This window comes from Vidua chalybeata, chromosome 2 (genome assembly GCF_026979565.1).
Source record: "Vidua chalybeata isolate OUT-0048 chromosome 2, bVidCha1 merged haplotype, whole genome shotgun sequence".
NCBI classification, from domain to species: Eukaryota; Metazoa; Chordata; class Aves; order Passeriformes; family Viduidae; genus Vidua; species Vidua chalybeata.
In genome coordinates this window covers 24248534-24273967 of record NC_071531.1, presented here as the reverse complement: position 1 = coordinate 24273967, position 25434 = coordinate 24248534, and the positions used below count along the sequence as shown (strand labels likewise).

Below are 25434 nucleotides of genomic sequence, written 5' to 3'. Positions count from 1 at the left end.
GAAGTATGCTTTTATTTACAAAATGCAGTCAGCAACTGAAGTGGTACAATAAAAATTATGCTGTATGCTTTACAAGAGGAAAAAAATCAATTTTTGTCAGCTTCCTGTCTAGTCAACAAAGAAACATAAAAGAAAGAGAGGACTGACAAGTTTGTTTCCTTTTGCGTCTGGCAAATGTTGCACACTAAAATATTTCCTGTTGCTATTTTGCTCTCATGCTCCAACATTTCAATTTTTATTAAAACTGGATTTTCAAATGTCAATTTGGAAAAATGCAGGTTGGAGAAAATTTTGTCTGTCTTTCATTTGGGCCAGACAAATAAATTAGAGAACATGTCGATAGCACTGGTTTTAACTTGCAACTATGCTTTAAAAATGGCAAAAGCATCCAGTTGACCTGCCACATAAGTAGAAGTGAGTTTCATGGCTGAAAAATAAATTAAAAAGAAACAAAAAAGTTGTTTGACAATCAATCTACGTTATTATTCAGTTACTTTTTTTAATACTAATTGCTCTTTAATTGATATATTTATTTGCTGTGCAATGTGCATTTAGACTGTCACAATCCAGTTGTAAGTGAAAATGGTTTTTGGATTAAGGAGCTAATTTGCATAAAAAGACATAGCACTATAGTTTCTACCAGGATAAATAGTCTGCTATGTTTATGTAAGAGTGGAATTGAGAGCAAGTTACAGGTTCAGGCTACAGGACTTCAGGGCAATACTGATGATTTGCACTGCCTTTCTCTGAACTCCTTTATGCCATAAAGCTCTTAACTAAGAAATGAATACAACACGAGGTGTAACTATTGCAAATGTGTGTTTAATGAGACAAAGTGTGAGTTTAAACTATCTAATTTGCACCTAAATCCCCCTTTCCATGTAATTTTGATGTTCATTGGATGGAAAAGGAAGACAGCAACGTCCTGAAAGAAATCCAGTCCATCCACTCCCTGTAAGCCCAATGGACACAAATGCTGTGAGCTCTTGCAAGTCATTCAAGTCGTTGTTAGCTTTTATTCCAATGTTGTGATACTGCTGCTCATCAGGTAGCAAAAGATGTGGGCTCCTCTCCATACCTCCTAATTCTCAGAGAAGCTTTGCTGTCCATAGGGGGAGGCTGTGGCAAAGCTCATCATCGTTTTTGTTGAAATCAGGTAGAAGGGAGTCAAACTGCCATAAGCTATGGGTGTCCAAGTGTGTTTGTTCAAGACAGGGACTGTTGTTCACTGAGGGAAGTATTTTCCTGCTGCTGGCATTGTCTGTGGAGGATCTAGAGCCCGCACCTTGCTCCAGATGTGAGATGCCTCAGGGGCATTGTAGGGTCTTGCACAGCAGACCTGTGAACTGAAATAGTGATTTGGGGGTTACTTCTCAATTATCTGTCTAACTGCTGAATGTCACATGTGTTTTGAGGGTTGAGGTTTGTTTTGGGATCTTTTTTTCCTCCTGTTTTCTTCTCTCTAAACTCTTTCTTAAAAGACACGACCACTTGGAAAAGCCCAAGTCTTTCCACTTAGCTGGTGCTTCTTAGAGAGGAATAAAGGGTCCTTTGGGATCATTTCTTTCTACAGCAAAGGAAAGAAAAAAGTACATTTTTGACTTCTGCTCAGTCATCTTTCTGCTTCTTAACAGGAGCTGAGTCCTCACTTATCTATTGAGCAAGGGCTTTTGTTAAACCGTGAGCTTTGCATTTAAGAGGAATATCTCTTGAAGTTGGGACTCTTCAACAGTCAGACGGACCCATATGCATCTGGAGTCTTTAGATATGCAGTAATGTCCTTTGAAATGTAGCTTGAGCTGAGTGGATTATTTCTGGGGCGTGCACAGTCTTTAGGAGAAAAGATGTGGTGTGTCCTGAAGAGAAAGCAGCTCGTAATCAATGGCATCCTTGACTGGAGCAAAAGACAAAATTCAGTGACCTGTTAAGGAGCAGAGAAAGCAATACTTCCCCTTATGGCTTTTTAGGAGTCCAAACAGATAAATGACTAGTGATTTGTTGCTAAAATGATCAGTGTAACTGAACTAAAGTAGTAAGGTGTAGCTTAAGAGAAGGTGCCCAGATAGATTGATGACTGGCAATTTGTTAAAATATTTGAGAGAAAATGCATGGGGTAGACTTCTGGTACTGCTTCCAGTCCAAAAATCATGGTAGTATTATAATGCAAGTAGTCCAAAAATGTCTTTAATTTTAGGAAATACTCTTCCAATTTTAGACCTTCTGTGTGGTGCTGCAGTTTCTAGAGCTGACTGTCTGTAAGAAGTGGCTGAAATCTTTCACTAGGGCAATTAAATTCAGCTTTTTTTTTTTCCTTTTTTTTTCCCTGTAACAGTGATATTGCCATAGAATGAACCTGTTTGGAAGAACTTTGAGATCTGTGGGGAAGAAAAGTGGGTTAAGTAGGTTTATCAAATGAATTTTTGTGTATTTTGGCTGGCTGCTAAGTAGACTAAACATGCTACATGCTTTTTAAATCCTGTGTTTGACAAGGATGTTGAACTGCTGTGGTTACTACTGCTGTTTCCAGAATACCATAAGGCTCTTAAAATGTACAAATTAGTTGCTCGTTAACAATCTTATAATTCGTTGTTGAGTCTGTTGGCAGAGTGAGGCCTTTGTTACCCTACCTGTCTCCTCTTCCCAGTATTACTGAGGAGATGAGCAAGCTGGTGTTGTGAGGTGCAAAGAATGTATTTAAAATTGTTTATATTAATTGTTACTATTTCATTATCAGAAGTTTTGAAAAAGTTGAGGCTCCTTTCAGAAGAAAAGATGACTTCACATGTTTTACCCAAGAAATCACTTGGAGAGTTCTGCTACATTTTTGCAATAGAATTTGCATATGTTCTAGTAAAATTTGCTAATCTTTAAATGCCCTGACAGAGACCTCCTGGAAAGGTTTTAGTGGCAAGTTGTATATACCAGCAATATGCCATGGAGATCAGCGGAGTCTTTCTTTAAGGTTTTCCTTGCAGAAGCTGCAACATTTGACAGGTATGGGCAAATCTTCCTGGTAAGGTCAGACGGGGCTGTGTGTTGTGGATGTTCTTGCTGTGCTGGTACAGCCACAGCTTCAGGGAGTGATTGCAGCACTGCTCTGTCTGTGCTGAGGAACTGCTGCCTGTGCCTGTGCAGAGCCTGGCTGCAGGTCAGCCATACCCACATAAAGCCGCTTTGTTTCCTGAGTAATGCAAGTTCAGGCTTGGGAGAACTGAAGGGTAAGGAGCTGCTGATGGGGAGCAAAGGACTAAGAAGGAGCAAGGGGACCCTGGTCATGCAGTGTATGTGGCATGAAGCCAGGAGACTTCCTGGGCAAGACCTTGCCAGTGGTGCTGGTGTTACCTGGAAGTGCACACAGCCTCCTCCGCTGGTGATGGATCACACCGCAGGAGGGTGGTAAAAGGACATTAGGAGCTGCACAAATAGTGCTCAGGGGAAAGCTCTGCTCAGGTGGTGTGAGTTCAGGACACAGCAGTCTGTGCCTGTGCTGGACTATGTGTCACTTGGGTTTCTCCTCTGTGCTCAAACATAGAAGTCCAGTTTATCTTCTGCGCTTTTCTCACATTCTTTGGTGTGCATCCCAACTAAGAAGATGTTGCTTCTCTGTTTATTTAGTCTAGGCGAGAATGGTGGGGGCTGAAGACCTCTGTTTCCCAGCACTGTGTTTTTAAAAAGCTGTTACTTCTAAATGTATTTGCTTATGTTGATGTTCATGTGTATCAGCTAACAGAAGAGAAAGCACTGCTCATGGTTGTGCTGTACACATTTGCAAAATGGCTTCACCGGCTTCCTGCATGTTGCTCCTGAGGCATCTCCTTTGCTTTTGGGTTTATGAAAATGCCTTGCTTGACAGGGACTGCAGTGCAAGAGGGCTGCACCTCCCCTGCAGACTTGCTCTTTCAGAGCACTCCCCAGTGTAATGGGGGCTTGCTGGGGCCAGACGAGTTTAAAGAGAAGACTCAGTGATTGGGTGGACAGTGTGGCAGAGGTGGCCTCTCCATCAGGATCAAACCGACTGCAGCCACAGGGATGGTCCTGTGCCCTTCATGGCCCATGGTGACACAGCTCTGGGGGTGGTTGCCACCATGGCATCCATCTCTTACCTCATTCCCAATTCTGCTTAGAGAGGGTTGCTCCCTGTGAGAGGAGAGAGGGAGGGGATCCACCTTGGCATTTCCCTCTCATCCTGGTTCAGCCTCCAGCCTGGATCAGGAAAGCACTGGGAGGTGGAAGGTGCCTGGGAGGGGTGCATTGCCTGCTGAGCTGGTGGCCACCACCGCCTTTCCTTCAGTCTCTACCTAGTTTTGGTGGCGGTGGCATTGTGTTTTGCCTCCCTGCTGGAACTGTTTTGGAGCAGGCTTTCAACCACACTGAGTGCCCATACTCAGACTTATTATGGGTACCCCCTGTGCTTATGAAAATGGGGTCGTGCACTGAAGAGCAAAGGCACAGGGGCCAGAGAAACTGAGACATTTCTAGAAAGCAGTGAAGTCCTGCAGGTGTGGATTTATTGAGAAGACAGCAAGAAGACTGCACCACCAGCCACCACACCACTGTAATGACACTGTTTCCATTGTGCCAGGTTATGGGTAGATCCAGCCTTGTACCTCTGGCAGGTGCTGTAAGTGGTTGTGTGGATCCATCCCAGAAAGCAGCAAGAAAAACAAACTTGTGTGATTTGTTTTGGAGCCCACAACCTCTCTGCCTCATGAACAAGAATGAAGTTTGATGTTTTGTTAGCCCTCCACTTGTATACATGGGGATTGCCATTGCCAATTTCACCAACCATATGAGTTACAAGACAGGGGTTTTGGATCTGTTCCATGCAGGAGTTATTTAGCAGTTTGCTTTGTGAGCTCCAGGGTAGTTGTATATGAGGAGTGGTGAACTCTGCAACAGCCATGGTGGGGGGGGGGGGGGGGTCTGCAACAGGATTTCCTGTCCTCTCTGCAGGTTTTTCCAAGTTAGCAAGATGAGGAATGGGAGTTTCTTACCTGTATCAAATGGCTTCAGTTTGCCTGTTCACAAAGTAGAAGAGCTGAGTGACAATTGTTAGCAGTGATTACCATAATCGAATTTAGGAAGGGTCATGCCCTTTGAAATGTATTCCTGAAAGCACTTGTCACTGGGTGTTAGGAAGCTCTGGAACATGCTCTAATCCTCAGCTGTCAGTGAAGTAACACCGGTGACTGCAACAGCAGAAGATCTTACTGGCACCTGGAATTTTTTTTCACTTTTTTACAAATAAAACTAAAAGTGGAGTTCTTGTATAGTAAAAGGGTGCAAAACCTACTGGATGGATTGGTAAATACAGCCTTCTCTGTTGGAGGCTGAGCAGTATCTGACAGTCCATGGAAATAGACTTGTTAGTAGATAATGCTCATGGGAGGCTTTTTTAGTTTGTATTCACAAACCACTTATTTGCTTTGAGCTGTGCAGTATGGAGTTCTATAATGTGATGTTCTGAAATTTCCCTAAGTAAGCAGATACCTTGATTGTTTCCAGAGCTTCCTGTAAAAGAATGTAGCTAGAGGAAACAGTTGTTTTAAATGTCGTTTCTGTCCAAATATGGAACAACAGGAATAACTATATTTCCTGTGAACTAACGGGAAGCCCCCTGGATTTGCATCACTTTGTGAAAACGATGTTCACATCACCAACAGGAAGGTCATATTCACAAAGCAGCCTTTAGGGTAGTCCCATGACCCTACCTCCAGGATAGACCCCTGGGGAATTTGGAAAAGAATGTAAAAAATGAGGTCCCAGCAACAAAACATTTCAGCGCCAGCAACCTGATATTCTTTTGATTAAGAAGACTCTTTTTTCAACATATTTTAAGTGAAGTACTTCCAACTGATGCTAATTTACAAAATAAATATTTTCATGAATAGTTAATTTAAAAGCTACTAAATTCTGAAAATTTGCTAATATTCCTTTGAGTGACTAAAGTACACTGGAGATAGATAAGAATCTGTGGTCTGTCTGCAGTTTTTTTATGAACATCCTGCATGATAATGGTACTACTAAAAACAACAACAAAACAGCCCTCCCACCAGCCAAACAGAAAACTGTGCCAAAAATATATGAACAACCTCCTCCTCTCCCAATAGCCATAATGATTTTTTTCCATTTGTATTTTATAGAGTTTTTATTAAAATGAATTATTATCTGAAAAGTGTACAAGGCTTTTCTCAGACTCACAGAATATTCTGAGTTGGAAGGCATCCACAAGGATTATTGAGTCCAGCTCTTCAATAATCAATAAATGGCCTCATACAGGGATTGGACCCACAATCTTGATGTTACTAGCACCATGCTCCAATCAACTGAGCTAAACTTTAAAATAAAACCAGAGCTGAATTGTTGTAATTAGTTCAAATTTCATCATGCACAGCAATACTTCAGAAAGTGACTTGCCGTTCTTTTCAGATATTATGAATATGTTAATTTGGAATTTGGGACTCTAAACTTAAAGTTCCCCTCAGACTAACAGAACTACTTAAATCATGCACTGACATGCAAGTGATCATGAAGTGCCACAGTTTTCCACTGTGTAGGTTTGTTTCATCTGGTCCAAAGCAATCCCCAGAAGATACATTAAAAGAATGGCTCTGCATTTACAGAGAGAAATGAGTGGGGACCACTTCTGCTTCCTCCTGTTACACTCATGTACATCAGCCTACAAGCAAAGAAGGTCTTCAGGAGAATGAGTATTGTACTCCTGCAGTTTAATGAGCATTTGGAGGTTATTGGGTTGCATGTATTTCCCTTTCTTAAACACAGGCATCTGGTGCCTTCTGAAATATTTACATAGACCAAGCAGGTATGACCAGGAACATAGGGGAGAGCTGCTCCCGGTGATATCCCACAGGACATCGTGAATGGCACTGTTCTGCTGTCCTCTGTGAAGACTGGATCTGCAGAAAATTGAAATGACACAACCAAGAACTTCAAATAGCTACTGCATGACAGGAGCTTCCCGTCACTGCTGACGAGAGCTGAACTGAATTTGGTGACCTAGAGGGTTAAAGCTTCAAAACCAATAAGTCTTCCCTTGGTTTCAGGAATTCCCTGAACAGTCATAACTGGAGTCTACCCATGATTTGCCAGGAAAAAGAAATTAAAAAGGACATGAAGATAAATTGCCAGCTGTGGTTTGTGAAGGGTTTTTTGTTTGTTTGTTTTGTTTTTTAATAATGAGAAAAATAACTCTGGAGAGGAGGAAAGACTGGAGTTTGCTGACATTAAAAAAAAATTCATAAAATTTGTCCTTTTGTCCGCTATTTTTCTGTCTGCAGACATCTGAAATTGATGGGTTTACAAAAGACATGAGAGCTGTGCTCAACTTCTGGTCTTTGCTTTAAGTCATCAAAATGAAGGAATAGCAGATGTTCCTTTTCCTGAACCATTTTAAGAGCTGAAGTTCAAATAATCAGTCCAGAAAAACTGGCTTTGTATCAACTCCTTTACAGAGTTATACACCCCTTTAAGGGTGTATTTCTGGAGGCTACACCCCTTTATACACACCTTTAAGGGTGTATAACTAAATTTTGCTAATTGTTAAGACAGTGCAGATTTTTTTTTTGTTATCTTCTATCTGTTCTAGCTAAGTGTAAATCAGGAGTTTTAGCTACATTATTTTTTTCAAAGTTGTTAACGGACTGTAAAATCAGTTAACAAAATACTGATTTTAACTGAAATACAGCAGTGGTTTCCTCTAGTGGTACTTTGCACACAAAAGAGCAGTAGTTATATCTAAAGGTTGAAGACAAGAATAGTAATACAGCCAGGGAGCTATTTTGACATTCTGGAAAGAGAAGAAAATATGAGAGGAATGCAAGATAAGTGTCCTGCAGTTGGTATCAACTCCCTATTTCTGTATTTGGTGGGATGTGAAATGTGAAGATATTATTGATCCAGCTCTCATGACAGCTACATGAGTTGTATGCATGTGCACTTAGGAAGAACTGCAGTGTCTGCTGCATAGGGATAAATCTCCCTTGGGCTTCCAGGAGACTGGGTTTACCCAGAGGTGGAAAGGGGTTGATTTTATGGAGAGAAGAGATTCAGACTTAAAGTTGTCACTGACAAACAGCCATTCTCTTGGCTTAGTCTTTCTTGTGTGTCAGCTTGAAACTGCTATTGGAATTCAGCTCAAATTGGGGTTTAAACTAAAGCAATATAGAGTGGGAAATCTACACTGTTTAATCAGAACACATCATCAGTTCAAGCATCCCATCTAAACAGAAATTGTCATTTTATAATGAATTAATCACAAGATGAAGTAATTATGATTATTTTTTACCTTTTTGAAGCACTCCGGCTATGAATTAGGTAATTTGTGAATAGTCAGAGAATTTTGATATCTGTTGTAGCCTCACCAATTCACAGGATTTTCTGTGATTTGAAAGACATTATATTTTGTGTAGGAGAAATGACTATGTTCCCTGGAATGAGATTTTTAACATGAACAGAATTAAGTAACCAGGGAGAGTTTAATTAAAATTTTACCTTACAGTTGTGCTTTACAGGCTACAATGTGAACTCGATTCATACCTAAGCAATTAGCCTAAGCTGGTGGCTGCTCAACAACTGAAACTCAGTAAGCAGAGCCTGAGGTGATATTGTGGGAAAGAGAACTACATTTTGTCTTGAGAAATGCACTTCTGTAAGAGAGTGTAGCTTCCAAGAACTGACTCTGCCTTTGTATTTTTTTGGAGATGTCTGTAGCCTCCAGAAATGGTGCATTTCCAAATATGGCAGTCATCTCCCTCCTAGGCTGCTCATCTGGCTGTTTGCATCGTTCCTGTGCAAGTTCCAAGCAGTAGTCCTCCAATGCCAGGAAAGTAGCTGGACGTGGAAAAACTGGGCAAAACACAACAAGTCTGTAGCTGCAATCTGACAGATGTCTTACAGGCTGTGTTGCAGAGCAGTTTGTTCCGTCTGCTGCAGGGAATTTTAGCAGCTTTCTCAGCTCTGTCACTGATAGGGCTTAAGGCTTGTAAGGCTCAGTATGTGGGTCATGGAAGCTGGAGGTCCAGATTGGGATGCCCATTCATTAGCAGGACTTTTTTTGAACTATATATTAATGTGATGGAAAATAAATAGGTGTCCTTTAGGCAAACAGTCAGGCTGCAATGTAGCACCTCTGTGTGTGTCGTGTCAAAGGGATGTAATCTTTTTATAGTTTAATACTGATTTGCTAGGATGATTCACTAAGCTTATCAGTTGCAGACAGTCTGGGAGAATGAAATGGAATGGAAATGCTTGTCAAGAAATGAAACAATTTGCTTCACTAAAATAAGCTTCTGCTTGTGGGCAGATTTATATTTTGTGGGCGGAGTAAGACAAAATTAATGTCCTCTAATGTTACATGAGAGGCTGGCCTGTGGTGCAAGGAAGCTTGAAAATTGTGAGTGTACCATGCAAAATAGGGGAGGTACCTGGTGCAGTGCACCTGGCCAAAGTCTTTGGATTAGCCTGTAACTGGCTCCTAGACAAGGGATAAAGAGACTGCCTTTTCATCTACCACTCCCCCCACAGATTATGCTTCCTGCCCAGCACTGCTCCTTCTCTGTTTTGACACTTGGAGGACAGCAGTGATTGTTCCAAGGTCCATGCAGTTTCTGGGAAAGGCATTGTCTCTATGAGGATGTCTGGGAGATATGACAAAGTTATTTCTCTCTATTTGTCTCAATATCTCTAGTCGTATATAGTGGGAAATCATTAAGTGGATTATTCATGTCATGAGACTGATTTAAAACCAAAGTTTAGAAAGGAACTTGAATAGGAATTTGAATAGTTTCAATTTGCCGTGTGATGATTCCTGTACTTGCTATAATCATCCTTCCCTCTTCCAGCATCTCATTGCTTAAGTGCCCCTTTGACCTCCTTAAAGTGACCTTTGGTCCACAAGCTTCTTCCAGTCTGGCCCTCCCATCTTTCCAGAGAAACAGAAGGAAATACTTCATACTTCTTCCTAGTATAGGCAGAGTGTTATCACGTTGCTCAGATTCTAAATGCATTTTAGTAGTTGAGATAATGCTATTCAGCAGTGACTGTCATCACTGGCCAGCATCCCACCCACCCACAGAGGTTGCAGTCAGTGATAGCAGGAGATGATGTTACTGTAAAATAAAGGCAGTGTTTTGTAGAGCATGTGCCTGCTCTGGCATGGCAGGCTGCAGCCCTTGCCCTGAACAGGACCTTCTACAGTTGTGCTCCCTGGTGCTCAGTACCTTCTTACCTTCCTTGCCTTTGGCTATTCTAATCTGAGGCATTAAAAAAACAGGAAAAATTGAATATAATGGACTTATTTTTGTGGGGACAAAAAGAGGCTCGAAAGCACATGCCCATTCTTTTGGCTATGCTAAATTTGAGAACAAAACCATACTTAAATAACAACATAGTTTTTTTCTAAAACAGTGCATGTTAAATAATAGCTGAAGGAAATATGCAGGGATTAACTTGAAAACAGATGTTTATAATGATTCAGTGACTTATTTTAAGTACATTCCCAGACGCAATTAAAACAGGCTTCTTCTGAATCTTGGGGATGTGTTGATAAAACTGATAACATTCTACATGATCCTGGAGGAGGAAGTATGAGCTGCAAGCAGGCGTCCTCCAGCTGAGATCTCATCAGGTCTGAAAAACTAAGAGAGGTCACACCAGGTCACTTCTTGTAATGGGAGACCCAATGTTTTTCCAGGCATAACCATGTCCTGCAAGGAGTAAAGTGGGTGGCACATTTCCCTTCTGATCCTTGCTGGGGTTGCACTGCAGCATTTTTTGGTGTTGTCTTCAGATCCAGTTCACTTTCTGCATTATATGATAAAAACTCCTTCTAATCATGTTAATTCTCACCTTTGTGTGAATTTATAATATAACATGGTATAATAATGTAAGATAAAAAATTGTAACTATTTTTGCTTTATGTCAGTATGGAGAAGATTCTACTTCAAGAAATAAATTCAGTGGATGTACATATACAAAAAAATGGTGTCAACAAAAGCAATAAATTTTTCAGGAGATAGTACTGTAGTTTTATTGGACAGCCTTTTTTTTTAGTATTAAAACCCCATTTCTGTTTGATGCTTTACTTTAAAATAAATTTTATTTGCCAAGTAAAAATGTTACTGTATTATTTAACTTTCTGGGGTAATATTTATTGGCCTCATTGGGGGTTTTCCAAATTCAAACCAGATTAGGTGCATTTTCTTTTCATTTCCCAGCAGTACTGAGATCCCAGTAGACTGTGGAGGCTGCAGGTGTAGAGGGACAGGTGCCCAGCATCTGTGCTGAAAGCTGTCTCAGGGGAGGTGCTGTCCCTGGCTGCTTCTGAATAATGGCCTGAAGGGGCTGCTGAAGGATCTTCTGTGCATTGGTGGAATATTAACTGATACAGATGTTTTGCTTCTTTTCCTCATAGTTTGTTTCTGAGGGGCATGACAACAGTAAAAGCATTGACTGCTGCGTTGCTTACCAGTTGCTTCATGACTATGAAGAAGAAAAGTAGGGAGTAGCCCTGATGCACTTAAGAGCATCTTTGGTAACACAAAGTGACTGTAAGATTTTACCTGTGCACCAGTTAATCTGACTTGTCTTATGTTACTGTATGGGCTTAAGCAAACTTTCCCTGCGCTGACCAGCCTTGCAGTCAGTGGGGTGCTGCTGACATCCCTGGCTCATTTCAGTATGTTTTGCCTGTCACCCACTTCAGACATTTAATTTGCAATTTCTTCTATTTTCAGGGATGTTCCGGTTGTGGAAAATGTGATTGCAGTGGAGTAAAAGGGCAAAAGGTAAGTCAGCTCTGTCCATTTCATTTTCTTGCCTATTTCAACCACAGGGTATAAAATGTACTGGGAGTCAGGTGAGCCGTTGGGTTCAGCAAAGGCTTGCACTGCCAGGGAGCACTGCCAGGGCCAGACCAGTGCCATCAGCAGGGTTTCTGAGCAGCAGCCCTCTCTGCAGAGGGCAGGAGGGCCAGGGCTGGGGGGCAGGTGAATGTCCTCATTGTGGAGTGAAGCCCCCAGCCCGATGTGGCCGTGCCCTCTCTCCTTTCCCATCAAGTGGGATGCTAAGCCATCGCTCTCACCTTTCCCTCACCTCATCTCCAGCCTTTTCAGTGGGTAGCAGGCTTGACATCCTGACTATCTCTGGAAGAGAGGCAAGCAGTTCAGTTCAGAAATGCTCCTCTCAGCATGCCATGCAGATTGCTCTCCAGGATATCTGTGATACGTCATAATCAATGTACCCTGACCAGGGTTAGCCCTGGGAGGCAAAGACTTACAGTAGGAAGAGGGAGGTTAATGATCAGCTTAGATACAGAAAAGTGTTGCAGGTCAAGAAAAAAAAAAATTAAAATTTTGACAGAACCTTGCAAATTAGTTTTAGAGTTCCCATTCAGTTATCTAAACTTCTATATGAAACAAAAAAAAGGCACTTTAAAGTATTCTCTTAAAGCAGTAACAGTGAAGAAAAATTACAGTGCACTTAAGCATTCCATTAATTCCCCCTGTTAATTACCTGCTTTTGTAAATATTATAGACATTCAACCCCTCTCCTTATCTCTTCTGATTTTGCTTGTAGAGATTTTAATCTATGATGTGTTCTCTTGTGCATGCAAATGTGCTGTGCATCTACCATTCTAAGCGAACATAAACCAGTTTTATCATTATGTGGTTGCTTTGGGAATGTGTTTCAAGGTAAGTTGTTTAGGTCACCCAAAGGAATACTTAGAAGAGATGGGGGGGTTGTTTGCTTTTTTGTTTTGGGGATTGTTTTGTTCTTTGAAATAAATAGACAGCTGGTGTTCTGTGTTGTCTGAAAGGCAATAGCTGCATATTTACGGATGATAGATTTAAGAATGTCTGTTGGTGGCTTTTCTTTGCTGTTTTCCAGAACTAGGAATGTAAATTACTTAATTGGAGGCCCAAGCAAGATAACTTTCTTTGCAACAGAGGATAGATGAATTTGTGATACAGATAAAAAATGTCAAGGTCCGCAACATCATTCAGATGGAGTCTCCTTTTTTTAATGACCCAATTATGTCTGTTTAATAAAAGTCAACTATATATTTAAAACAAATACAGCAAAGATTTGGGAAAGGTTCAAAACTCTGCATTTATTCCTTGATAGCTTGATCTTATTGTTCAGTAACAAACACAAATGAATCACGGCAGAATGAAGGAGACATGTTATAACCCTTTCATTGAAAGACATCAGTTTTCAGTTCATAGAGTATGCCAGCATCTTGTAACAAGATAATTTAAAAAAATGATAGCTTGGGGAAATAAATAGTATAAAGCCTTATGCGTAATTTATTTCCAGCTGTGTTCCTGTCTGTTTGCTAGAGGTCTTGCTGGAATTTTCATTTTTGTAGTCCAGAGTCTCAAAATGTTCTTTTTAAAAGAAATAGATATGATGATAGATGCTAGAGATAGATGCTTATCTGATATGCTAGAATCCAAAACTACCTCACATTGATGTAGGCTGTTTAAAAATGTTGATGAGAGAAAAATCAGTCCATAGTAACAGAAGACATATTAAGTACCAGTGTGTTAGTGTACTCTCCACTCTTCCTAATGGGTTCCATCACAAATTTCTCTGACTTTAAGCAGGTGTATAATGAAGTATTCACATAATTTTAGACTTTGTAGGAAACGCAGTTATTGACATTAGAGACATCTGGACAGGTGAATATCTAGTTATACCTAGAAAATGATACTCAGGAAAGGCATTTGAAGGTATTTTGGAATGCATTTAACATGCATGAATCTGGTTCAGATCAATGCTTACTCATTATGTTAACTCTGTTTCAAACATACTTAAGATTTTGAACAGAAAACTGAGTTTTATTTTAAAAAAATCTGCTCCCTGCCCTTCAGCCCTGTGTAGTTTTTCAGCCTGATTCATTATGTTTGATGTCTGTCTAGAATAAGGATAGCCTGCCACTTGGTCCCAGGCCTGGGGACAGAACCTGGTGAGGGAAAGTAAGGGGAGCATCCTTCCTGCTTGCCTCTGTAATATTGCTGTAAATGGCGTTTCCAACGAATGCATTTGGATTTGAAACATGTCCCTGCTAAACGTGGTTCCCATTAACACACCCATCAGTAATGGTACCTGTTACTTCAAAAATCTGTGTGAATATTTCTTAATCAGAGGACAGATTCGAAAGACTGATTTTAGCCAAGATCCGGGCTAGGAGAAGGCTGCCATGCCCAGCTCCTGTGGTACCCCAGGAGACCACACCAAAAACATCTGCTCTCCACTTCTCATGTGGGAGGACATATCCACTCTACCCTCCATCATCCACAACCAACATTCTGCCTACACTGGAAACCCTTTTGATCTGGCTTCCATGTCATGCAGAAGTGCATAAATGCTGAAGGGCCTTTTCCAATCCTCCCACACTCTTCAGCAATCCACCCACACCACTTCATTGCCATGGGAGCCCCGGGAGCTGCGGAAGTGGGTGCTGGGTTTACTCTTTAATGCCTTAATTATTAACATCTGGAGAGATATTTCCTACCGTAGTGTGGGAAGAAGTTCCAGACCCAGAAGTTGCAGACTGGGGTTCAATTAAAATTCATTTGGCCAAATATTCATGATCTCATCAGAAAAAGTGCTGAAAATGGTATTTGACTTAAAAGCTGTGAAATGCCCAGGAAATAGTACCCAAGAGCATTTCAGACATGGAAGAGTAAATCACATTGCCATATTTTTCTCTCTCCTTTGACAATAATTTCATCAATATGATGGCCCTATTTAGAGTACATTTAAAATATTCTCTCATCAGACTGTTTCCATGAAAATTGCATTTCTATGCCAAACTCCTTTAACGTGACTCATATGTTATCAAGGGCATATAATTGACAAACTCTAAGGGCTTTTATCCCTTTCAGAAAATTCAGAAAGTGAGTGTAATTGCAACAGATGGCCCTTATCCTTTAAGGCCTTTATTATTACGCTGAACATCAAGCTGTTTTTTTAAGCTATATAATGTCAAATATCACATGTTTGCCAAACAAAAGGTACAGAAATTTTAGAAAAACATAATATTGCTAAAATAATAAAAAATACCTTACTGTTTTCCATTAGAGAGATGAGCCTAAAACATCTTCATTTATTACCTCATACTTTTTATTTGGTTTTCTGCATAATAACTTGACTGTTCTCTGAAACCTCACTGAAGTGCGAGATCTGTTTAAACTGATTAGAGTTTTGAATGCTTGCCTACATTTTATTGAGCTACTCAGAAGAAGACTGAAGTTATGTTTTCTCTTTTATGCCTACCTAGATCTTGAGAACAATTTCAAGCAGCTGTCAAGATAAGAAGTGCTAGCCGTTAGTGCATGCAGAAAAAAACATGTTAAACATTTAATTACCATTCAGAACAAAGACTGCACAGAGATGAGTGAAATTCTCCATGCATTGACTTTTTCTAAAAATCTTCCTTCTCTCATTCATGACCATTTGCACTACTTTTACTCTGTATCAGAAACACGTGTAAATGGAGGCAACACTGGAACCTTGCTGTAAGTAATACAGAATGATTAATCTTCTTAGACTTATCAAGTTAGAATGCACTGAAGTATAAATCCTCATTCTTTAGTGTAAGTATTTAATGATGATTTCACTGTCTCAGCATTACCCACTGAAAGCTGAAGTCAACAAGAATATCAAACATGCTTTTGTCATTGAGCATGAAGTATTGCAATTTAAAAAGAAAATCTTTGCTAAGTAGAAGATAAGAATAGAATTAACTCTTTATGTAACTGCTGGTTTTGACATTTTTATTGTTGGAAAGCAGGAAAACTTGAGCAAATAATTTTATTTTGGTATATATTTTTTCCCTTATTCTGAGACTGTATCTGTATTATTATACCTGCATAAATTTGAATTATCTGTTTGCCTTGATGGATGCATCACCCCTGTGTGGATTGACCATGCTGCAGAAGTACACAGACTGGCTTTGCTTAAGGTATTTTGGATCTGGAAGCCAGATAGCTCCAACTTAGACTGAGAGCCAGTGGGACATCTCTGGAGTTTCCCATCAAGAGTAGCAGAGACCAGTGTTTTCTCTCCTGCACACTTCTACAGCCTTAAAAATCACAGATGGTTTTGGTGTCTGCAGGGGACTGTGTTTCTGCCTTTGCTCTGTGTAATGAAGAGTTGACTGTGTCCCTGCATTTTTTTTTTAAGGTTTACCAGACTGGGAGGACCTTTGAGGGTTTTCTATAATTTTACATATCCAAAGAAAGAACAAAAATATTTCTAATATTGATGATTTAACACAATATAAACCCCCCTTGTTGGAGAGAAGTCCTAGCAGTCTGTGGGAAGATCACTATTAAATACTTTGAGTTTCCTTGAAAATATATCAGAGGCAACAAGTCAGTTCCTTTAGTGGAGCAAATCAGTAATCATTAGACCTGTCTTTTCATAGTCAACCTTTATTAGACTTTTTAGAATCAAGAGTGTTAATTTTTAAAATCACTTTTCATTGACACTGCTTGGTTTTAGTAAGCACTGCTCAATGTTCCTATTTAAGTCCCCCAAGAACGAGAAGACACAGTCTTCTCTTCTTTCTCTTCTTTCCCTGCACCAAGGGAAATATAGGTTGGATATTAGGAGAAAGTTTTTTTATGGAAAGAGTGATAAAACACTGGAATGGTCTGCCCCGGAAGGTGGTGGAGTCACCATCCCTGGATGTGTTTTAAAAAAAGACTGGATATAGCACTCAGTGCCATGGTTTAGATGAGGTGTTAGGGCATATGTTGGACTTGATGATCTTGAAGGTCTCTTCCAAACCTGTGATTCTGTGAAGTGGCTGCTGTAGGAACTTTGAGTCCAGCACCAGTTTATGCCTGAGTTGGAAAGACCTTGAATGGGGGACATTAAGGAAACTGCAAGCAAATAATGTACTCTGGAGATGGCCATAAAGTTGGAAAGAGGGATGACAGGCAATGTGGGAGGCAAAATGTGTCTGCAGTCTGGAAAGGGCTAATAGATAACATGAAATCATCTAATTATGCCTGAAAGGGCAGACTCAGAAGACAGTAATAAAATAAGCAGAAATACTGATCAGCTGTAGATCTGATGTTGTAGAGGGAAACTTGTGATTCATAAATATTTTTGAAAGTCAGGATATCGTCACAATGCTTTTTGTCAATTCTGCTTTGACAGTAGTATATTTTTATTGATTTATCCCTTACTCCGAGAGAAATAATATTTTAAATTCAAATCAGGGAAAAAGAACATCATTTTTCATGAAGAGAGCTGCTATTCTTGAAAAGAACAAAATATAAAACAGCTTTGAATAATATTGACTGCAATATGCTAAATGTTGAAGTTTTCTACTCTTTCCCAGCTGTCAGACCAAACTGCTAAGTGGCACCTGAAACCATCAGCTTTTCTTAGTTTTAAATAGTTACAGGAACCATTTGTCCCAATTGTCTCTGGCAACATTTTCTATGTTAAGATATATTTTTACACTCAGTACAGTGGGTATCTTTGATTAATACAAACCAGTGGATTACACTGAACAATTTATCTCTATGGAAAGAGAGCTATAAAAGCAGTAGTATTATGTGCTGAGACATGCTCATATTTAGTTTTCAGAGCTGTCTTCTGAAAGTATTCACTAAGTAATATTTCATTTGGCACAATATGACCTTTTAAGCAGCTGTTGCTAGATGCACTACCTTTGATTTTAAGGGTGTTGGCACAATGAGCTCAGGCTCTATTCTTCATGGAATAAAACAAGCTCACAGGGCTTAGTTTTAAATTTGCACAACTGTTAGTGTATGCCTTCATTATGGTTTCTTGAAGGATTGCAGGGCCTTAGCTTGATCTGAAGTATGTGAGCCTCCAATGAATTACTCAAGTTTCCCCAGTGTGAGATCAGAATAAGATATGAAAAGATGTGTAAGATCTCTGCTTCTCTGAAATCTTCATGCTCAGGAAGTGGAGCTGCCCAGTGCCTCTGCAATACCTGTACATAGCTTGAAATCTTCCCAAATATAAAATTATATCCTTACAGGGTATATATGTACCTACTGATTAGATACTGATTACAAAACTTTTGTCCTGTGCAGTTTTTCAGTATCTGGTCTAACTGCCCACTAAAACTCTGTGATGCTGCAGGGGTTTGTTGGTGTAACTTAGGAGTCTGGGACAGCAAACCCTGGGCTACAGCAGTAGCTGCATTTGGTAATTAATCCTTCAAGTTTTTAAAATCATTCTGCTCTTCAATTTATACTGTATTTGTTCAGATCTCAGACCAAGACAGACATTAAAATAGACAGTTCTGTGATATGTCAGTTCCCATACAAGAATTTAATCCTTGACGCACTCAATAATCAATTTCTATGTACATTTTCTCTATAGCAATAGCGACAAGAAGTGACCTGAGTGTATATAATTATCACTAGGGAACCAGAGTTTGTGGTAGTCTTCTTAAATCACTTTCAGGTCTTTTTATCCAAGAGCAAAAAGTAGTTTGGGAATTTTTTTTTTTTTTTCTTTTTTTTTTTTAATCTCATACCTCGTGGTAGTTAGTTGTTTGCTTCCTTTCTCTCGGCTACTTCTTATTTCAGATTTTAGACTTATGCTTTCAGAGAAAGGTCATAACTAAGATTAGTTACTGAAAACATCTGGCCATATGATGTTTGCTTTCAGAAAGCAGATCTGGATTTTCTCAAAGTTTGGATTTCATTAAGGAAGGGTAAAAAGCCAAATTTTATACAAAGTTCTCAAAACCACTTTCAGCAGAAGCAATAGCAAAGCTTGTAACAGTATATGCCTGGAAGGAGACAGAACACTAAGAAGCAGCATGAAAGTGGGATTTTCAATGAGGAAACCTGAAGTAGCTGCTAAAGGAGTGATAGTGGAGTACTTTATCACACAGGGAAGTTTCTAACCTGCTGGAGAACATATTTAGTTTAGCCACAAAAGAAGATTAATATCACAGTAGGAGCAAAAAACAGTTGGGAAACCCTATTTAAGAGATGTTGAAGAGGATTTACATTTCTTTTCAAGTAACTGCAACACCTGAGAAAGGGCTACAGAACAGTTAATTGAACTATAGATAACGCAGCAAAGAGAGTTCAATTAAATGATGAGAATAATGACTAGCTTTCAGTAATAGATAAAGTGTTCTCTTATATAATCTTTAACAGCAAAAGAAACACAAAATCAAGGTAAAGCCAAGGGAAAAGAAACTTTGAGTCCTGCCTGGAAAATCATGTCAATATCTCTTAGAATATTTAAGAGTGATTAGAATGGCAAAACGTACTCATAAATTTTGTAGCTCTTAAAGAAAGCATGTGACAGCTTCCACCGAAGTTCATCTGGAACATTTTTAAATGTATTGATATGCCAACAAAAATAATTCTCACCAAGGCTTGTGTCAAAGTTCAGTGTGCACAGTGTACTGAGCTGAGTGAGTGAGCACAGTCACCAGCATCAAAGGGGGTGTTCTCTCACTCTTTTCTCACTGACTGTAAACACATGCAACGAAAGCATTTCATGGCTATTTAGCAGAATACTTAAAGCCGTGAGGGGGCTAACCCTTAATTTTGTTAGGTTTGCTCGAATGCGAAGCAAAGACTGAAAGACGATGCAGAACTGCAAAGGAAATGGTTTTACGTGGTGGTGATGGAGGGGAGGGACTCTGGTACAGAGAAGCAGTCTAAAATGCCCTCTGGCTCCAGTGTCAGTAGTTAGGTGAAATAAAGGGAGGAATACCAAAGGCTTGTATAGCGAGCAGTGAACGGAGAAGCCAGTGCTGCCTCCATCTGTATTGCAGCACCTTTAATGGGACAGTGAGTTAAGGATGAGATTGCAACACCTCAACGCAAACTTCGTTTCTGTCTGAAAGTGTGGAAATAGAGGCCGGGAATCCAGCAAGGACACATTCAGCCCCATGAAATTCCTGTAAAAGGATCTCTGTAGGAAGTTCTAGTATTAAATGCAGTGAAGTCAGTGTCGGGGAAGGAGAACTGAATGACACCGTTTCCCTCATCAAAAAAGAGGGAAGATAGTGTTTGTGAAACTCTCCAGAGTATAAGCTTTAGATTGCAAAACTGCCTTTGCCCGCTGGCTGTCACTGGGCTCCATTCAGGAAGCGCAGGAGAGGGGCGCGAGGGCAGGGCTGTGCCCTGGGGCTGGCAGTGTCCCAGGAGCCCGGCTGTGTCACTTCCCCGCGGGGTCCTCTGGGTGGCAGTCAGACATTACGGGTGTCCTTTATTCTGACCCGCCTCTTTACGTGTCCTTGTCTTTTTTTTTTTTTTTTTTTTTTTGGTCAGGAAAACCTTAAGGCCACCTGCTGAGCAATACACCAACTTCAGGTTGACAGTTACTGACAAAGATACTGACATCCACTATAATGTCACTATAAGAAAGATACTTGTTTTCATTATTGTTAATAATTATTGCGTCTTTGTTAACTTTATTGACTTAGGCTGAACCACCCTGGAGGTATTACAAAAATATATATTGTCGTGTCTGTTTTACAGTGGATCTGGTTAAGAGACAATAAAGTGAAGAAGCACTGATTGACACAATGATGTCTGCCTTCTGATATTTACATGATTAAAAGTCAGAAGCCAGAATATTTCCTCTATTTTGTGGAAGGGTATTTTACTCCTGTGGAACTTTCAAAATGTTTAAAGCTTTAGAAATGCCATTTCCAAACTGACCCGAAAAAGCAGCTAGACTAGCACTGTCTCAAATAGTACTGTCGCATGCCCTCAAGATATGAGTACCTCATTATGAGAACTTTATTGCAGTCCGTACTGTCTAGGACCAGCTGCCCATGTTTTTACTATTTATGGAAGAGATTATTTTCTGTAAATATGTCCATGACAAACCTTTGGCAAGAGAATAAAACTTGCATGTAACGTCACATTTCATTCCCGGTCTAGGATCTGAACAAAAATAAATTAAAAACCCAGAGAAGTTTAAGACCCTTCCCCCCCCCCCCCCCCACTGTTTTATCTTTAAATGTGAGACATTAAACAATGCCAAATGCAAACAAATGCTAAATAATTTTCATTAATGAAGTAGGAAGGGTGTGGAGCATTTTTACCCCTTATATTCTTGGACCTTCAACACTGGAAGTGATTTAATACAATGTGTAATAAAACAAAGGAAGAGTTACTCAGACCTAATGTGTTCAACAGATGATTAAAAGGGGTGGGAAATGTAGCACCCTTTTGATTCAACCTGTATGCAGGTGATAGAACTTCCTTTTTCTTTTTACAGTGCAAACACATTTGTCCTTCAAACATCCTCTTCGCTTATGGTTCTTTGAGGTTCTTGTCTTCCCCTGAGTGACTCTAGCTGATGAGAAGAGGCTCCTTGACCGATGTGCAATAAAAGATTTTAAAAAATAAAATAAAATTGGAGAACCTCATGTGTACCTTTGTGAAAAGGTTTGTGTGACTTCCTTCTGAAACATCATAAGCTGTGTTATTGTGTTGGGCTTTTTTTTTTTTTTTTTTTTTTTTTTTTTTTTTTTTTTTTTTTTAAATCAAGAAAATTTTAAACATAAAGACAATGAATCACATACTTTGGTGTTGAACTGTCAAACTCTGTGCAGGCAGACTTCCACAGCTGAAGATAAAGTTTTGTTGCTGTCAGTTGTCTTCTTCTCTCTCATTTTCTATTTCTGTACTTTGTGTACCATACCCTCAATCATGCTATGAATAAATATGTATCTCCTCAGCATCCCAGCTACTTCTGGATCTGTAACATTTATTTATGCTGGAATGCAATATCACACAAAGCATACATGAACCAAAGACATGCAAATATAAGGACTATTGAGAGCTTAAGGTAAGAGTGTACATGGCTCAAGAAGTCCTAAAATGTGAACTTTGGGCAGCTGCATTGGAAAAATCTGACTACTACATTTGGAAAATTAGGAATAACTATGGGTCAAGGAAGGAGAGGAGTTGCATGAAGAAGACTTCTAAATTATGTAGGGAGAGGCTTACTTATAGTTGGTTTAGCTGAAATTGTATGATGTTGATAGAACCAATGATGTTGGAACCAATTGCTTGGCACCAATTAAATTATATCCATGATTGGCTTTTGAATATTAATTTTACTTCATTCATTTTACTTCTTATTCAGCTTCTGAATTTCTTTGACACACACTGTATATCCATGTACTTGAGCACCAGCTAAGCACATAGATACTGATATGTAGGGGAAAGGATAATCAAAGATTTTTATTTCTATTTTTATACTCCTGGGAAACACTTAGCAGCTTCCTGAGGAATGTTCTGTGCAGCCATGAGGTGTCACAGAAATATGCTTTTGCTCTAAGCATTCTTTAGTATTTAGAAGGCAGAGGCCCGGGCTCAATCCCTGAACCTTAAACCTGAAAAGCTCTGTAATTAAATATTTACATCAATGGAGACACTACTGGGGGTTTGGGCTCATCTTGTATCAAGCTGCAGAGATTCCTCAGTGTTGTAAATTCAAGATCCTTTAGAAAGGACATAGTAGGAAAAGTAATCCTCTCAGGGATTGAAAAAACAGAGTGAGATTTGGTGATCAGGGTGCCTGCCCCATGGTATATGAACCTGTATAGGTTCCTGTAAATTAAGGATACAGCACTGGCTTTTGTACCATAAATAGGTGCTTCCCAGTGTCCTCCCCTCAAAATGCAGCTGAGAGCTCATTTGGCTATGGCACTGAAGGAGTCCCACAGGTGAAAGTCACTGGGGAGGGAGCAAAGGGAGAAGGAGATGCAGAATGAACACCATGGCAAAGATAGAACAGCCCTGGTGTGCTTGAAGTTGTTCAGGGCCTCAGCCAGCCTGACTGTGGAGCTGTGCAGGTGATGTGAAACTGTCATGGCTGCTCCTTCTGCTAGTCATGCCAAAAATGCTGCACTCATGTTTTCATGGGACTGAGTTCTTTCAGATGCTTCCTGGCAATACAGGAATCCAGATTTTGCTGACTCTCCCCCCTCTCTCTGCCTTACCCCCTCTTCAATCCCACATACTGTCAGGAACCCAGCCCCAAAACTTCTGGGTGAGCCAAGATCTTTACAGAGCTCCTACACAGATTCTTTGCATGTCTGCAGAGTTATGTTTGTGTAATTAATTACTTGTTACTTGTGTGGCTCCAGAATTGTATAGCTATGGTGCAGATAGACTCTGCTGAAGAACGTGCAGTGGGAATTTTGTAATGTTAAACATTCTCAGTGCATTTGAGGACACATGTCCTGTAAGCATATAGCAGTAATTCTGCTTGACTGATATCCACTTCACACTTTCAATAAAATACTGAAAATGCTAAGTGCAGCTGAGGACAAACAGATGACATTTATTGTGCATGTTTATTTTATCCCTGAAATATATTCAGGGCCAGTGCTCCCTCTGGTGGTTAAAATTACCCTTTTAATAAAGAATTGGCTATTCTCTGTGTCTTCTCTAATGTTACACTGAGTAACACTGAGCCAATTACAATTCTCTAACACATGCTTAGAAGAGTGTGGAGAGAAACACTGTGACTTGAGAGTGCTACTCGGGTCCCACAGTGCCTTTCCCGCTGTGGGATGTAATTACTGGGCTAACACCTTGGAGCCAATTCACCAAGTGCTCCCAGTTCTATCAGCTGAAGGAACAAATACAGAGCCTGCATTCACCTCTCACGTGGCTGGGGATAGTCTGGGTAGAAACCATGTAGTATGTTGCAAGGCTGTTGTCCATTGCTGTGGATTTTATGAGGTCATATTGGAGCATCAAGGTGTGATGACTGTTTTGAATGACAGGTTTTCCTGTTAACAGTCAGGCTCTATTTTTTACTCTGTTTGGGAACTGCATTGTCAGTTTTCATCTTGAAACAGTTGCATTTCTTTGCCAGAGATGCCCTTGATAGAATTTCAGTTCAATGAATGTTAACTTTTGGGAACAGGACAGCACGTGTGTTTATGGGAAGAGTTCTGAGTTTATAACACGTTGGAATCAGCAGTGACAGTGGTCTGAAGACAGCCCTCTGGCAAGGCCAAGGATTTGTTGGCTCCCAGCTCAGTGTCCCTTGCAGCAAAGGCACAGCTGAGGAGCTGTGGTGGAGGAGCTCCAGCAAACCCCACTGCTCTTGCTGGTGTGAGAAACTGCTCTTGCTGCCGTTCCACCTTGTGTCCTTGTGTCCTGCTGTGTCCTCCTCACATGGGCTTTGGCAGCTGCCTGGCCACCTGGTGAGCTCCTCAGCTCACAGAGGCCAGACCAAGCTCACTCAGTAAAGAAAAGGGAGTAAATTTAGTGAGCTGAACTAGCTGAGGGAATCATACCATGTGGTGTGATCCCTTTAAGGTGGCACCATCCCTTTAAAAGGAGAAGAGCCACCTTTGCTGGGTAGATCAGTTTAGTTGCCTTGTGACATCTTTCCCTTAGACTGAGTTTTATGCCTTTTCAGCTGAGGAACAGACACGTGTCTGTCCTGCTGTTTCAGCTGCTGGGTGATCTCTGGCAGAGGCAGATATTAAGAAATGAAGCATCTTTCAAATGGCTACACATTGTTATTCACCATGTGCCTGAGTCTCTGGAGAGCCTGAGAACGTCATATTTGTACAGACACAGACACCCTGTGAACCCACACTTTGGGAAGCAGTTGATTTATATCAATTTTACCAGTCTCTCAAGCCTAAAACCTCTCAGTCCAGCAGTCCCTAGGCAAAGTAATAAGGGAAATAATTTATAATGGGGTGGTGATTATTTCCTCCCCCTCAACCCTTGATATATTACAGCTGAATCTTCTGAAATGACTTACTTTGTGGGACTTCCTTGCTTAGCAATCTGCAGTTGTTCCATGTGTCAAACAGCATTTCATGGCTAATTTGGAAGGGTAGGTGTCAGAACAAAAACATCAGCTCATGCAGTTAAGCTCTTAACAAGTTCATGGCTGTTTAGAAGTCCACTCAATTTTAATTTGAACTACCTAATGCAAAGGCATTTCACACAAGCTGAGCTAACACAGACATTTTGCTTATTAAATGAGAGCAGTGGCGACTGAGGACTTGCTGTCTTTTTACGTAGCACCTCCACATTTCAGCAGTTGAGTGGCAGAATATTCATTTTTGTGAGCTGAGTAATGTGTTCTCCTTTGTGCTTTCTGACAGCTTGCATTGAATCAGCAGAGGTACAGATGACATGGTTACATCTGTTTTAATTTTTGAGTCTCATGAATTGATTTGTAAGAAGCAGAAGCTCTTTCAATATTACTTGCCAAGATTTTGCAGCTGTGAATATTGGAACTTGAACAATACATAACCCTTGCAGTCGGAGTCTCATGCTCTTCATGCATCACAGCTAGAAATCTCAGTGCTGAGTAAAAAAATAAGTGGGGTAGCAGTGATAACCTGGTGCTTGCCAATTTATGCAGTGTATGTGCTTAATGAGTTGCAGCATA

General features: G+C 40.2%; 1 protein-coding gene across 2 annotated transcripts in view; it reads left to right on the top strand.

The window, feature by feature from the left end:
- The window catches only part of COL4A1 (collagen type IV alpha 1 chain), a 120423-nt gene that overhangs the window by 37396 nt on the left and 57593 nt on the right, over positions 1 to 25434 (top strand). For both annotated transcript variants that reach the window (XM_053968639.1, XM_053968647.1), the window contains exon 2: positions 11754 to 11804. In XM_053968639.1, coding sequence (XP_053824614.1) covers positions 11754 to 11804 — 51 coding nt within the window. The remainder of the gene's footprint in view (positions 1 to 11753; positions 11805 to 25434) is intronic.